Source organism: Andrographis paniculata, unplaced genomic scaffold, assembly GCF_009805555.1.
Source record: "Andrographis paniculata isolate CXL003 unplaced genomic scaffold, ASM980555v1 Contig32END, whole genome shotgun sequence".
In the NCBI taxonomy this organism is placed as follows: domain Eukaryota; kingdom Viridiplantae; phylum Streptophyta; class Magnoliopsida; order Lamiales; family Acanthaceae; genus Andrographis; species Andrographis paniculata.
In genome coordinates this window covers 6,038,763-6,054,879 of record NW_026137565.1, presented here as the reverse complement: position 1 = coordinate 6,054,879, position 16,117 = coordinate 6,038,763, and the positions used below count along the sequence as shown (strand labels likewise).

The 16,117-nt window shown below is 36.6% G+C and overlaps 3 protein-coding genes across 4 annotated transcripts; 2 read left to right on the top strand and 1 right to left on the bottom strand.

Moving 5' to 3' along the window:
- Positions 1 to 23: 23 nt before the first annotated feature.
- LOC127247891 (E3 ubiquitin-protein ligase RGLG4) lies at positions 24 to 5,222 on the top strand. Its single transcript, XM_051269966.1, has 12 exons — positions 24 to 385; positions 485 to 596; positions 2,227 to 2,311; positions 2,849 to 2,989; positions 3,105 to 3,218; positions 3,373 to 3,470; positions 3,554 to 3,633; positions 4,039 to 4,144; positions 4,223 to 4,350; positions 4,446 to 4,572; positions 4,743 to 4,799; positions 4,874 to 5,222. The coding sequence occupies exons 1-12, from the start codon at positions 294 to 296 to the stop codon at positions 4,955 to 4,957; spliced, it is 1,224 nt and encodes a 407-aa protein (XP_051125923.1). The 5' UTR covers positions 24 to 293; the 3' UTR covers positions 4,958 to 5,222.
- A 2,682-nt stretch (positions 5,223 to 7,904) lies between these two features.
- Positions 7,905 to 9,935, top strand: LOC127247788 (NAC domain-containing protein 54-like). Of its 2 annotated transcripts, none has more exons than XM_051269807.1 (4): positions 7,905 to 8,173; positions 8,268 to 8,548; positions 8,706 to 9,062; positions 9,426 to 9,935. In XM_051269807.1, the coding sequence occupies exons 1-4, from the start codon at positions 8,017 to 8,019 to the stop codon at positions 9,672 to 9,674; spliced, it is 1,044 nt and encodes a 347-aa protein (XP_051125764.1). In that variant the 5' UTR covers positions 7,905 to 8,016; the 3' UTR covers positions 9,675 to 9,935. The 2 variants fall into 2 exon arrangements, with proteins under 2 accessions (XP_051125764.1, XP_051125765.1); XM_051269808.1 differs by having other exon boundaries at positions 9,429 to 9,934.
- Positions 9,936 to 13,078: 3,143 nt separating this feature from the next.
- LOC127248000 (organic cation/carnitine transporter 3-like) lies at positions 13,079 to 14,865 on the bottom strand. Its single transcript, XM_051270121.1, has one exon. It carries the CDS (start codon positions 14,722 to 14,724, stop codon positions 13,162 to 13,164), a length of 1,563 nt encoding a protein of 520 aa, XP_051126078.1. The 5' UTR covers positions 14,725 to 14,865; the 3' UTR covers positions 13,079 to 13,161.
- Positions 14,866 to 16,117: the final 1,252 nt, after the last annotated feature.

Sequence of the window (16,117 nt, the reverse complement as noted above, 5' to 3'; positions counted from 1 at the left end):
AGCACAAATTTCGAGGTGTCAATTGCAGAGGGAATCATGCAGGTAAGCTGCTTCGTTGCAACTGCTCATTAAAGTCGAGATTAGATGATGAGTCCGCAAGGAAGGAATCACATTCCTCCGACACCCGGCAATTGGGCGTCAATTCTGCAAAATAAATTGTACTTCCAGATGCTCGACGCAATTTCCTCGTAACTGCAACGGCAATTTGCGTTGTTTCCTTTTCTCAATCCGCTGTGGATAGTTGTGGTTGATAGCGTGTATAAATTACGCGGAGGAGGAATTGAAGAAATGTTATGGGAAATCTGCTGTTTCGGTCCAGCAAGCGCAGTCGCGATGATGGCAGCTCGGTTGGAGGAAGGAGCTCTGTAATTGCTCGTTTGCCAAGGTTAGTCTTATCTTCCATCGCTGATAAACCGTTTCGAAATCGGGGCACAGAAGTCGGGGACAATAATCGATTTCCTTCTGCTACTTTTGTTGACGACAGTGTGACCAGGAGTGCTGCTGGTAGGGCAGGTGCCATGGGTTCCAGCAGCGCTGGCGTTGATAAGATGAAAAAGTACGCATACATCCCTGATAATTTCACCTCCATCAACCAGGTTCCTCTCTGCTTGCCCTAATTTATCGCTTTCCTGTAACCTAATTAAGCTTCTTCATTTTCTTCCCCCGTGTTTTTACAGAACTACCTGCATCTTGTATATGCTTAGTTTCTTTATAACTCAACTAAAATATTCCCTGCCATTTCGCCGTTCAACCCTTAAATTATGCAGCCTAGATATTCATTCATGATCTTGATGGTAGAGTTGCAGAGAAGTCGATGAAGTGTAACTGGTGTTTTGTGTTTTTTTCTCAACTAAGGTTGACTTAACCTGAGCAATGACTTGGTTTAGAGCTTCAAGTCAACTCAATGTTTCTATCATTCAATCAATATATTAATTATTTCAGACATTCTGTATAAGACTTTACACATATCTCATCAAGGCATCATAGTTGGTGGCTCCCCCACTATTCCGCTTGCAGATAGGTAGATGCTGAGGTATTATCCATAACAACCACTCCAATAGTTAAAGAAAAAAAACCGACTTAGACTTTTGTCGTCTTCATTTGATCGGTTCCTCCTTCATGTGGGAAAAGAAGGTAGTAAAGCAGTTCCTGGTTGATCTTTTTTTTTTTATCTCAAGGAAAAAGTTGGGAAGCAATTAAGCAAAGCAAACCTTGCCTAATCTCTTGTTTGTGTGTGGATCATCATCATCAGCATGATAAATAGCCTGTTTTTAGTTTCATAAAGGTCCAATTATTCCGCCCATGCAGAGATGCATGGGCATTAACTAGCAATAGACTTGCCCAAATGGCGAGGGAACGACAATGGTTAAGAATGTAACCAAAATCAAACCTTTTAGGTTGAATTTTGTTTCATATCTTTTAAAATCAAACCTTTTAGGTTCAAATTGTTGATTTTTCATCTCATATGCATCGCTCAATTTGTTTGCTCAATTTTCTTATTATTACTGGATGCAAGTCTGAGTGTTTTGTTTTTTTGTAATTTTTCTAATGTTGGGTTATATCATACTTATATTTGAATCATCAATGGACTTTGCGCATACAAGTTGCAAAGTAAGTTTCAGAAGTATAATGAATTGTAACTTGAAAACAACTATTAATGAGTTTTTGAATTCAATTTTAATCATTATTTTACTTGCAATTTTCGAATTCCGCTGTATTATATAATCAATTTGTTAAAGAAAATATATTTATATATAAACACAAACTAGTGGTTTTAAACTAGAAAAATAAAATAAAATAAAATTGTAAATTTGTTCACTTTTCAATTATTTTAACATTTAACAGTATTCAGTCCTCATTATTATCTATAAAAATACACAATTTTTTCTTAAAAAACATGACATTCAAACCTTCAAATAGAAAAACTAAAACTAAAATCCAAAGAAATTACCAACAATTAAAAGCAACCGAAACCAACCAAATCTTTGATCACTTCTTTGGTTAGATACTTTGACCAGTCGAAATCAGCTGTTAAAATCATCTGAGTAAGTCTAATTCGAAGGGTTGCATTTCCATTTGTCGAAGATTTCTGTAAGGAAGAAATACTAAGGAATGCCTAAAATGAAATACTAGCAATTATCACTGCTACTATGTATTCTCACATAATTAATCAGTACTGTTTATGTATTTGTAGCAAAAGTTTATGTTAAAAACTGGAATTTTCAGGTGACAACAGCCTTGAGAGAAGCTGGTCTAGAGTCATCCAATCTGATTATTGGTATTGATTTTACAAAAAGTAACGAATGGACAGGTTTGTATAAAATACATAGTTAAATAAATGTCTGGAAGATTCATTTGAAAGATGGGATGAAAATGCACATTTGGGACCTCTGCAATTGAATGTATGTTAATGCTAAGTGTTTCAATTAGCTTCTGATTTTGGCTGTGCTGCTTAAATATTAACTTATTTATCTTCCTTTTATAGTTTAGATGACACTCCCTAGTTTAGACAAACACATTCTTTTTTTCTTTAATTTTTTTAAACAACGGATGGCATGCTGTTTGGCATTTCAAAAATCTTTTGCTGCATTCTTGTGCATATGGTTTGAATTTCCAGTGCAATGATGCTCTGTTAGTTTCCATGTTTAGAATTCTGATCTCAAATGCGAATCCAATTTAAGTATGATAGAAAGAGAATATTTTTGTTTTTCAATCATGCAATTATTTTTGTTTTAACATTTTATAAGTGTGTTTGCGTATCAAATTTTTTTGCCAATATAGTCTTTGCATTATGTGTTGGATTAGGTGTTATATGGTGTTCTGTAATGTAATTATCTTTCCACTGAAGGCAAAGTTTCATTCAACAATCGAAGCCTTCATGCTATTGGCAGTGTCCCTAATCCTTATGAAAAAGCAATAACTGTGATTGGAAAGACTTTGGCCCCATTTGATGAAGACAATTTAATTCCTTGTTTCGGGTTCGGTGATGGTTAGTTTTTTAAAGATTTTAATCAACAATTCTGAGTGTTGATATTTTAGCTGACTCATTGTTTAAGAATAAATTTATGATAACTTATTTGTATTGTTTTTTTTCTACCTTGCAGCAACTACTCATGATCAGGAAGTATTTAGCTTTCACAGTGACCACACTCCTTGCCATGGCTTTGAAGAAGTTTTGGCCTGCTATAAAAAAATAGTTCCAAATTTACGATTATCTGGTAAGATGAATTATTTGTTTTTGCATCACAATTTTCCAAGCCAACTCCATATTTATCAGTAAACATCACCAGAAGTTGTTATTGGGGACATAAAACATGTTGCTAAATTACATGTCTCTGATTGTTTCTATCTTCTGTTTTTCTTGGTTTCAAGGTCCGACCTCTTATGGACCAGCAGTGGATGCTGCAGTAGATATAGTGGAGAAAAGTGGTGGACAGTACCATGTTTTGGTGATCATAGCTGATGGCCAGGTGACCTGCCTCTCTCATTCAAGTAAAAGTTTATATATCTATCCATGCATTATCTCAGCAATAAATTACTTAACCAAATGAAGGTTACAAGAAGTGTCGATACAAGTGATGCTGAACTCACCCCACAAGAAGAGAAAACAATTAAATCCATCGTGAATGCAAGGTGCAAAATTGCTACATGAGTTTGCCTAGGGAATTAATAGCTTGGAACTGGCTCTGTGTAAGAATTTAATCTACTGGAACATTGTATAAGGTTAAAAACTGACGATTTGAAAAGTTGATTAAACATCTGTCCTGCATAAATTTATAGTTAAAAGAACTTAGATGAGAATTACAGAAACTCTTTCCCCTTTTCCATCAACCAACTTGAATAGGGCACAGTTACACTTAGAATCTAGTTTTAATCTCCAGTCTTTTGTCTTCTGACCTTAACATCTAGCACTTGCGCATGAACAAGGATATGACAGGAATGGATTATAAGGGATCACACCAAACCTCAAGTTTTCTTCAAGTTAGAATGAATATATTGAATTACAGTGTGTGCTGTTTGTTCATTTATTGTTATCAGTCAGCATCCTCTCTCAATTGTTCTTGTTGGCGTTGGTGATGGGCCCTGGGAAGATATGCAAAAATTTGATGACAAGATCCCTGCTCGTAAATTTGACAACTTTCAGGTATTGCTCTCAATAAATTGCTTTATAGAAAACAAGAATACACCTCTAATAGTGTGGCTAATTTTACTGTGTTTGCAGTTTGTTAATTTTACTTCTATCATGTCAAGAAACATTTCATCTTCTGAAAAAGAGGCTGCCTTTGCTCTTGCTGCTCTCATGGAGATTCCAATTCAATATAAAGCAGCAAGAGAATTTGGTCTGCTGGGGTAAGTTAACAGATTAAAATTGTTTCTATGACCTTTCCATACAATGTGAAGATTATGCTGAATCTCCCTCCCCACATTCTCCTACTGAACCGAAGACGGGTGACTGGCAAAGCCAAGAAAACAGTACCTAGGCCCCCGCCAGTACCATACTCTAGCCTGTCAAGATTTCCATCACGAGAGCCTAGCAACGTTTCACCAGCAGCCCAAGATGATCGAAATCAGGTAATGATCACTGCAGCTTACTTGTGTGTATAAAAATAATCTATTGCCATACAATTTTGCTGCACATTACCAAGTGGCAGCATAACATATACAATCTGCAACTAATAGTCGGCTAGATGGAATGAATTGGTTTGTTCTTGGATATACTTACTAAACCAATTCGGCTGCAGGTCTGTCCAGTTTGCTTAACCAATGCAAAGGATTTGGCATTCAACTGTGGACACATGGTGAGTTCTACCATTACAAGTTTTTAGTTCCTTCAGCAGGAGAAGGAAGACACAACATAACCTGTTCATTGCAGACTTGCAGAGATTGCAGCTCAAGGTTGTCCGAGTGCCCCATCTGTCGGCAGCGCATCACAAGCCGTCTCAGGCTATATGCTTAATCGTTGCTGCAAATTCCGCGCAAGATTCAGCTTGTAAGGTTCTGTTAGTAAGACTGAATTTCATAAAAGCTTGAAGCCATCTCTCCTGCAATGGTGACTATATGCCCCACCAGTTTACTCTAGTAAGTTAGTGTTGATCTTGAATCAGTTTGGATCTACTGTAAATATACATATATGTATATATGTGTGTGCTTGCTACTCTACTTTGGTTAAATGTACATATTTTGCTGGTACTGCCTCAAGACAAATTAATTTCCTTGCATCATTATAATGTGTACTAGAGCCATCTCTCCTGTAATGGCATTTGTGATCAAGAAAAATAAAAATTTAGACTGTGAAATAATAATTTGATATAATATAAATAAGTGGTTGCAATTTTAATTTGGACTTAGGACAAAGATTTAGCTAAGATCCTACTTTAATTATATTAACTCGGTAATTAGGATGCGATTCAAGAGTAATCCACTGAGAACCTAATAGAATATTTTGAAAGAGTAATCTACTAAAAACCTAATTGAATATTTTAAAAATTTTGAAATCTGATCCATACATTTGAAAATAAAATAATTATATTGCTTAATACGAAGATTTTACCCTAATAATTGTCGGATAACCTGAAACGTTAGGAGGTTTGAACCCAATATATAATTTTTTTTTTTTTTTTAGAATTACTACGATTAATGCGTGGGACCAATTTGAATTGAGAGTGAGACGTCACGTCCAGTCAGCAATTTGCTTTTGTCTCATCTGTGCTACGTCGTGTGAATAGAGTTAGTGCTGAATTCTTGACTGGACTGCCTTTTCCTTCCACCAAACCGTATTTAGAATTTGAACAAAAAGATGACACCACCGCTGTTACTGAAATAGAAATCTTTTGCATTTAAAGAATTTTTTTACAAAATTAAGATTAAATTCAATCTATAATATCCAAATGAAGAAAATTAATTAAGTGGGCGGTGTGCTAGAGAAGATGAATCAAAGGGTCTTTCTTTCGGCAAATAAAATCAATCACTTGTGTGTTTGTGAATGCAGGAGAATATTACACTTATTATTAGAGATTAATACCAATTTGTCAACACAACCCATTGATGTACATATTTTCTTACCAAAAACATATATATATATTTTGTAAATTGGGTGCCACGTAGACCATAGATGTATATATATATATATGTTGTAGTGTGGGGTTATTCAATTCTACAATAAAGTGTGCAAAAGGAAAGGAGGAATGAAAGATGAAGGCAGTCAAAGATAGGGTAAATGTAATGATTGTGGAGTTTGTTAATTTGTTGGTATTTATATATGTGGGCTTATAAAAAAGGATAATAGAAATTATAAGGAAAGGGGAGTTGAAAGAAGGAGATGAAAAACACATTAAAAAAAAGAAAAAGCACATGAGACATTTTAATGGTGGTGGACAAGGACTACTGCTACTACTTGTACTATACAAGAGGAAAAATCAAATAAAATCATTTTAATGTAAATGCAATTAAATAAATAAAATCCTATTAATTAAAAGCATCCCCAAATCAAAGAGTGACAGGTCAGGGTAGCCATTGATTGCCACCTAATGAGTTAATGATCAAAGTGTGTTTTTCCCCTCAGCCCCCTTTGGGATAAACTGTAAAGTTTGATGGGCCCTTCCTAGTTAAAATTAATTAATTTTATTAATATATCTAATTAGATATGACGACTAAGCCCAGTCTTTGTTTATTATAACTAATTGGGTTTTTGTTTTATGTGATGACAGATTTTCTTTAGAGGCTGATTTTTTGTTGTTAGAAAGAATCACAAGAGGGGCCGGGCCGGGCCTCCATGTTCGCTCTCACTTAGGGCTCTCCAACGGTCATGCACTGCACACATCATATTTCATATTTATATATGACTTCATAAATCGACAACTAGTTAATTAACAAATATCACAGATTGGATCTCTCATGATCAGTATAATATAATTGTGATAAATTGATTAATTGGAAGAGGTAACTAACTGGTTTATTGGAACAACGTAAAAATAAGTTAACACAAATGAGGGATGGAATGTATAATGATTGGATCTGACATCTGAGACAGAGAGGATTAAATATTTAAATAATTATTATAATAAAATAAAATAAAGGTAAGTGAGAATGAAAATTTATTTATTTAATTAAAATTAATGAAGGAATAGCGTGTTGTGGGGGTGGGTCGGCCGTCGGTGGGTGGCCCAGCAGCCTTTTCATGGGTCCCTTTCTCTTTTTGCTTCTTTTCTGACAATCAAAGCACTTCTTCTTCTATTTCTAATTCTAATTCTACTGTTGATTGATTACATTATTCATTAATCTTCTACCCTTTAAATAAATTAATGAACTACCCATCTGTTAAATTAATTTATAACACCATTAATTAATGAATTAGATGAGATTAGATCTCTATCCTCTTAATTACATCATCCACTGATCCCCATGTCCCCCAGGCCACTTTAACTGTCTGCATCCTATATATGCTATAATAATCATATATCTTGGACATTCTTCTTGGATTTCTACATGCATTATTATCTTATTCACATCTGCTGCTACCAGTTAGGAAACTGAGGCTTTTATCGTCGTTTTGATCTGATGCAAGAAATTAAAGACCACACTTAATTACAAGTACACTGCAAGAACAATAGCTAGCTATATATATAATCTGTGTTCATTCATTCAGTCAGGATATATCTATCACATTGTGGTGTGAACTTATCTGATAAAGTGTGAACTCACAAGTAGATAAAAACATAAAGAAATTAAAAAATATTAACTGCTGATGCAGAAAAGACAGGAGATGATGAGGACCACTTTAATGTCTTCTCATCCCCACATCTCCCTCTCTCTCTCTCTCTCTCTCTCTCTCTCTATATATATATATATATATCTCCCTCTATCTCTCTCTCTCTCTCTCTTATATATATAGGAATGATCGAGCAAGCTGTTGTGGGCGACAATATCACTTTTCCAAACCCTAAATAAATATATATATATATATATCGAATTTGAGTAACTTTAGGAGTGGATTGATTGATCTGCAGGTAGAGGTAGATGGGGGCGATGACTCTTCCTCCAGGTTTCCGATTCCATCCGACGGACGAGGAGCTCGTTGCCTACTATCTTGATCGGAAAATCAACGGCGGAACCATCGAGCTCCAAGTAATTCCCGAAGTTGATCTCTACAAATGTGAACCCTGGGATTTACCTGGTAATATAATTTAATTAATTAATCGATTCAAGTAAATTCTTCTTCGTTGTAGTAATGTTCTCTGATCCATGTCCACTGTAATTTGAAAACACAGATAAATCTTTCCTGCCAAGCAAGGATATGGAGTGGTATTTCTACAGTCCCCGCGACCGGAAATACCCGAACGGTTCGAGGACGAACCGGGCCACCCGGTCCGGCTACTGGAAAGCGACCGGAAAAGATCGGCCGGTGACGTCGCATAAACGGCCGGTGGGGATGAAGAAGACGTTGGTTTATTACAGAGGGAGAGCGCCGCACGGCATCAGAACCGATTGGGTAATGCACGAATATCGCCTCCTTGAATCCGATTCATCCGCCATTGGATCAAATCTCAAGGTACTACTATTAAACTTCTGGTTAATTTGTTAAATTAGGGTTTCCAAAATGTCCATTGATTAAAAGAGTTTTTACAATTGGGATCATCTTCTCATATCCCAACATTCTTTCCGGAAAATTCCACACCTTTTTTTAATTTCAATCACGCATTCTGCAGGATTCGTATGCACTCTGCAGAGTTTTCAAGAAGAACATTGTCATACAGCACAAGAACACAACTGCCAAGCAGTCACCGGCAGGGGCCGCCGTCGATCAAGCCCTTTGGGACGACGACAGCCCGGAGACATCTCGGGATCACCGAGACGCCGCCGGCGAGGACGAAAGCACACTAAAAACTTCGAAAAACAATCTGGCGGAGGCATCGTCGTCAGATCTCACACAAGGGACGATAACACCATTGCCGTTGGGATCTAAGGAGGGTTTAAGTGCAGCAGTGATCGCATCATCGGACGAAGTAAACAGCTCCTACGACTGCTACGATCATACCCAAAACATCTCGAATTTGTTTCACCAGGTACGAGAATCGATTAATTTCATTAATCAATAATTACAGCATTGCACGCAGTTCGAGAGAATTGATGGTCCCAGGAATGATCGTAGTGGGGACTCAATGGGTTCCTCTTTTTATTGAAAAAAAATTTGCAAAAAAAGAAAAGCTCACTAAAGTAGCAGATAGGGAAGCCATGAACGAACTCATCAAAGATCAAAGATCGCATCTTTAATTTCTCTAAAGCAGGAAAATAAGTATCTCCCGACTGACTGATGGCTTTTCTCACCATTTCCCATAAATTCTTTTGACTGACCAAAATCATGTCTTTCCCCCCTCACCGATCCACCCACAAATTTAAAAATTTTAATTAATTACTTCGAATCTCAGCAGGATGATTACAGTTACACAGCCGCCGGCGTATTTTATGAACCGCCGGCGGCCGGCTGGTGTCCACTGGGAACGGAGGATTTCCCACAAATCGGAGACGATCTGATAGATGCAAAACTCGCCGGCGATTGGGACCACAGATTCAGCGAGTGCCTGAATGGAACTGCAACGCTGGAAGAGCTTTATTCTCTGTACTGTTCTTCCCGCGACACCATTAACAACGCCCAAACTTTCACAGGAATCAACTGAAGTTAAATCTTATATATATATATTTCAACTGAAATGAATTAAATCTTATATTTTGACATACAGGTTTCTTGTAATCAGATTAGCTTAACTGCTAATGCTGAGGTAATAGATGCATCATATTATATATATATATATATATATATACGTGGATGTATTTATAATTTGTTGATTAGTTTTTCGAGTTCTGTTTTTGATGGTGAAAGGAGTGAGTCCTAATTTTTAACATATACTGTAGCAAAAGTGTATTCTATTTTATTCATTGTTGTGGAATTTTATAAGTTTTTTGAGTTTGCTTTCAAATTAAAATAAAAGCCAGCTGAGATGATATTCTTTCATTTCCTCAATTAATCCTCAGAAAATATTAAATAATTCATTTACATTTATTCGATAATTAGCATATTGTCCCTAGTGATTTCCAGATGTTTCTTCCCAATTTTAAGAGTTTTGACCAGAAGAAAGGATATGTTTTGAAGTATTTTACAGGATTTTAAAAATAATATTTTATGACATACACTTTACACTTAATATTTTGATTTTTTGGTTATATATATAAAAAAAAGGAAATTGAAATAATTTTTTATAAAAAAGAGAAAATTGGTTATGGAGTTTATAGTGCCAAAATAGAAGAAAATCCAAATCTGTAACACATATATATTAGAACCATTTTTAAGTTGAAAGTTGGGTAAGGGTGTGTTTGTTTGGCGTGTTTAGTTGTAAGATTATGATTTATGGTTGTTTTTGTTGGACTGGGTTAACTCAACAGTATGATATTGTCCGTTTTGGGCTGAACCCGCACGGATTTATTTTTGGATATCCTCACCACAACCAATGTCCAATGCCACCCAGTCTACTTCACTATTTAACCGGGCTCTGATACCAGAGTTAGGACTAGTTCAACTCAATACTAGTACAATATTTTCTGCTTTGGGCTAAGCCCGCACTTGGATATTCTCCAAAAGACCTCGTTCTCGTTCTATTGTAATTCACTTGGGACTTGTAAGGTATGCAATTTTCTTCACAACTTCGACGTGGGACTTGGGTTTGCACCCCAACAGTTTTGAATTGAAATAGTGTTTGATGTTTGATATAAATATAAATTTACGTGATATTTTGAATATAAAATTAAATTTTAGTGTAATAAAATAAATAAAATATAATTTTTGATTTGATTTGTTTGAAGAGAAAATAAAGTTGTAATACTAAAATTAGGATAAAATCTCAGAAGTAAACAAAACCTAGTGTGTTTTATTTATTATTATCACTTTTTTTCAAGATACGAAGAATTGTATTATTAATATAAAAAATAATATTGTACCGAATATTATTATTATTATTATTATTATTATTATTTAAAAAGAATAGAATATGTATTAAAAATTATATCAGTAAAAAATGATTTGGATGAATAATCTAAATTAATTATGTTTTAAGATAATATCTTCTAGCTTGTTCTCATGACTTGGGCTAGCCGAAAAGTTAGCAAAGTCGGTAAGATAATAAGATAACATAAATCAAATTTCCATATATAAATAATTAATTAGTACCATAAATAAATCGATCAATAATTACATATGACCTTCGGTGTGGATCATATGCCCAAAAAATTCATTTAGCATAGGTGCTGCTGATAACATAAAATTTAATTACTCTAGTTTATATAATTAAATAATTAATAAATATATTTAGAGATAATATATTTTTAAACATCAGCAAAAGTGTTGAATAAATTCCTGAATTTTATTCGGCACCTGATCTACGCTGTATGAACTTACACAAACATAACTATCACATTTAGCAAGATATAATTGTATAGTTTATTTTTCGTAGCTAGTAAATGATTTAAAGGCCATTGATAAGTTTTTGTTAATATTATACTCGTTCAATTCATTTAGAAGGTTAATATTTACATGCACAAAATTTAATAAATATTGTATTTTAATGATAATTTGTATGTAAAAATTATCTTACCTCTATAATGTATAAAGTTAACATGAGAGTATTGATGTAACTTTACGGTCACCAATCTATTTTTACGGGACATGTACTTCTTAATTCAATCAATAATATATTGTACATGAGTTTTTCAAAGAAACGTGTATATTTGTTGACAATGTTAACACATTTATAGTTTTGGATGATACTATGTCAAGGCCAGTCGAATGACCTACATCATCACTCTACGCTCAGAAATTGACTTTGTTGAAAGTCAAAACAAATTTTATCTCATGATTCTATGACCGAATCATGAGGTTAATTGGAAGAATAACCATTTTTAATTAGAAGAGTAAAATTGAATTTAATTAAAATTGTTATTTGGAAGTGATCTCAACAAAATAACCACTCCCAAAGTTGTTACAAAAGCAATTAGTTCATTCAGCTAGGTAAGAGAGACTGTGTAGTTGAGAGCATTAGAGACAGAATTTTTCAAGAACTTCTACACGAAAAGAGAGAGGGCTGCAGGAATTTGGTTATAATTTCTGGAAAATTATTTCGTGATAGCAGATACCTTCCGTGAAAAAGACAGACTGAATGCAAATATATAGTTCGTAATCCGATTGTAGAACATATCACACAGACAAAATAGAACAGTAAGAGAGTCTTGTAGTCGAATTATATTCCGTTTGAGATTCTTTGCTGGTGATTCAAAAGACACCGGCGAAGAAATTTACATCATACAAAGTTGAGAATACTTATATGTTTGTGTTCTTGATAGATATCATTGGGAGATAGTCATTGAGATGTATAATTCGACCGATTTATAGTGGATTGGAGCCTAGGTTGGAACCCTATTTTTATTTGATCCAACTGAGTAAACAAACTTTTGTGTTTTTCTGTTTACATGTTCAGAACAAAACTACTCGTTATCATGTTCAGTAGATTATATTTTCAGAACAAAACTATTCTGTTGTGTGTTAAATCTAACTCTGAATTTATTAAAATGTGCACATAGTTGATTTTCGGGACAACAATCTTCTATTAAAAAAAAAAAATGAAACAGCAAAATAATACTTAGTAAAATTCTACACTTATGAATAAAAAGGGAAAATAATCAATTTCTTTCCTTTGGAAAATCAATTTATTGAATACAGTAGGTAAAGTCAATACTCATTCTTTCGTTCCTCATGTATTGTTCCCTGCGGAAATATTATAATGTGTGGGGGATAATGATACTGTTACGGCCTTCGTGAATATGACAAATGAAGAAGAAGAAGATGTGGATAGAGTTTAATTTGTGGGCAACAGATAAGTAATGCTTAGGATTGCCTGTGTCGTGTCCAGCCACCTATCAATGGCCGTCTGCCTCCTTTTTAATTAATTTTATGTACTATGATAATTGATGTGTTCAGATCAAGCATGGCCATGGCCGCCGCAATATATGTATATATAATTATATACGTACTATGGTTTTGCAATTAATGAATTAAGATATTAATTAATTAACATATAATTAACATGTACGGAACAGAACTACTGTAACGACGGACTTTCAGACGCAGTATATTCCGGCGGCCGCCGCCGCATCCTTCCGCTCTTCTTCCTCCATTGTATCGCAGGTGATTCTGCCTCTCGTTTCCGGCAGGCACGCCACGAACAGCCCGCACGTCGATATTGTCACCCCGAAAACGCCGAACGACAGCAGCCCGTTTTTTCTGCCGGCGGCGACCAGCACCGGACTGAAAACCCCGCCGAGCACCAGCGCCTGCCGTACCATCGACACCGCCGAGTTCCTCACCGTTGTCGGAAAAAGCTCGAGCGTGTAAATCATCACGACGTCGAACGCCGTGCAGGCGCAGAAGAACGACACGAGCTCCAGCACGATTTGGGTGCCCTTCCACGTCACCAACACGCAGCCGACGCTGCAAATTCCGGCGAGCAACGACAATCCCAACACCGACTTCTTCCTGTCCAATCTTCCGATCAGGACATACGTCAGAAACGACGCCGGGAATTCCGACAGGGCGTTCAATACAGTGCTTAGGTAAAGATTTATCGACAGGTTCCCCAGCCCCAACGGCATTCCGTAGTATATCATCCCGATGCCGAATCCCACCACCATCACCGCCGCCAGCCGTCGCAAGGACCACCCCTTCGACACCAATGTTTTCAGGGCGGCGAAGACGTCGGGCTCCTCCGACGTCTCCTCCCACGGCGTGCACCTCCCGAAGAAGCTTTGGGTTAAGCTGCTCTGGTTCGCCGGCGACGCGATGCTTCTCAATGTATCTGCGAATTCGTCTTTCCGGCCTTTGATGAACAGCCATCTCGGCGATTCTCGGACAAGGAAAAGCACCGACAACGAGTACAGCACCGACGGGACACATGTCCAGAGGTAAATTAACCTCCACGACGAGCCCTGGAGGAAAAACGCAATAATCGGCAGAGACAGGAATCCGAGAGTGAAACAAATGAATCCGACGATCCCGATGTTCTCCCTCCATCTTTTTCCGACGAGCTCCGTCGACAAAACCAGAGCGCAAGTGCCGACCGTCGCCCGCCCAAATCCGGCGACGAATCGCAAGGCGGAGTACATCCATATATTCGTTGAAAACGCCGTCATCACGCCGGTTAACGACATAATCATGCTCGACAGGACCAGCATGTTCTTCCGGCCGAGAGACGAGTCTGCCAGTCCGGCGAGGGCAAACCCTCCGATGAGGCACCCCAAGAAGAACGACGACGCCGGTAGGCCTGTTACAATTGACCCGGCGCACTGAAGCGACCAATCCGATAAAATCGACATACTCGCCGGCGAGTCCCACGACCACGACTCCCGGGGGATCTCACAGATGTTGCTGCCGGCGCTGCACGTCGCCGAATCGGTACAACTCCATTTAAGCTCTGCATCCGTAAACACGCTGATAAACGTCTGCTGCGCGTCGAAGAACCAGGCGAAGCTGACGAGCGTCGCCTGTAGAATTTGGGTCCACCCGAAGTCTCCGATGCAGTGCTCGATGGTGTCGTCGAGAGATGTCCGGCACCGCGCCGCTTTCCCCGCCGGCTCCATCAACGGCGGCAGATCGTCCGACGATAGTAGTGGATTCGGATCCGCCATATAAATTTATATATCTATACAATTGGCTCTGGGCCTATCTACGAGTAAGGAGGGTAAGGTCTAATTCTCGCAATAAATTCGCTGTGTAGAACTCAGAGAAATTGGGGATTTTATATATAGCCGTTTCCGGAATCACCTCCGCCCGCGTTCGTACACTTTGTTGAGATTTAAAAATTATCGGATTACTGTGGGTATGATATGATATATCCATGACGTGTAATAACAATAAACAAATATTTAATTATCCGATCCAAAAAAAAATAAAATAACAATAATAAACAAATATTAATTATATATATATATAAATAAAATACAGATAGATAGACACATACCGACTGCTACAGTATTGCGGCTGACAGTGCGTTGACTGAGAGTGATGGGAAGTCCAGGTCCCCAGCACCTGGTAAATCGACGCCATGGATATTCCATGGACCACAACAATGATTACATCTGATGTTACAATCCACGTAGTCCCTGCCATTGAACAATGTCCTAATTAACAACTTGCAGGGCAGAGATAAGAGTGGAAAATATAATATAATAAAATAAAATGGATGATATATTATTGGTGAATCAAGCTAGAATGATCGTCTGATAATAGTTTTAAAATATGGGAATCAATATTCAACTATATCCCGTCGCATTCACACCGCGTTTTGGGCAGCTGGAATGTTACACTTGTGTGTTGTTTGTGGGATACAACTCATGAATTAATTGTCATGTCTTTCGTCTACGTACAATAATCAATAAATTATACTACTATATACTTACTATATGTAACGAAATTAATAAACTATCAACAGTAAATAGCTCTGATTACCCTAGCAGAATCGTCTAGGTCAATTATCCTATAATTCAATATATAATTCTGACACATATTTATATCACATTATACAATTATTTCAATTCAAAAATTTTACTATTCAATCACTCTAATTTCTACTTATGCTATTAGAGTTCTTCTATTTATAATTCTGATTTTTCTTCTTGATTAAAGTTCCTAATAGCTTCTACCTCCATAGAATATTTTGATCATCATTATTTTCAAGTTATATTGCTTGCTTTCAATTTCATTTGGAAAAACTTAAGCTGTTCTCTTTTAGACCACTTGAATTTTAGGAGATGTAATATATATTTAATATATCTAAATCCAACCCAAACCTTTAAATCGAAATAAAAGTTTAATATTGTATTTTGAACAAAAACAATAATTGATTTAATATTATATATATCTTCAATCAAAAATATTTTTAGGTGAATTATTTTTCGTGAGAAAGCGAAAGGACAACTCAAGCTGGACAAAGGAGGAAGACCAGGTTCCACGTCAGACACACGCAAGCCTAGAAATCATTGTAGCTGCCACTCATATAATAAAGCAACTTATTATAGAGGA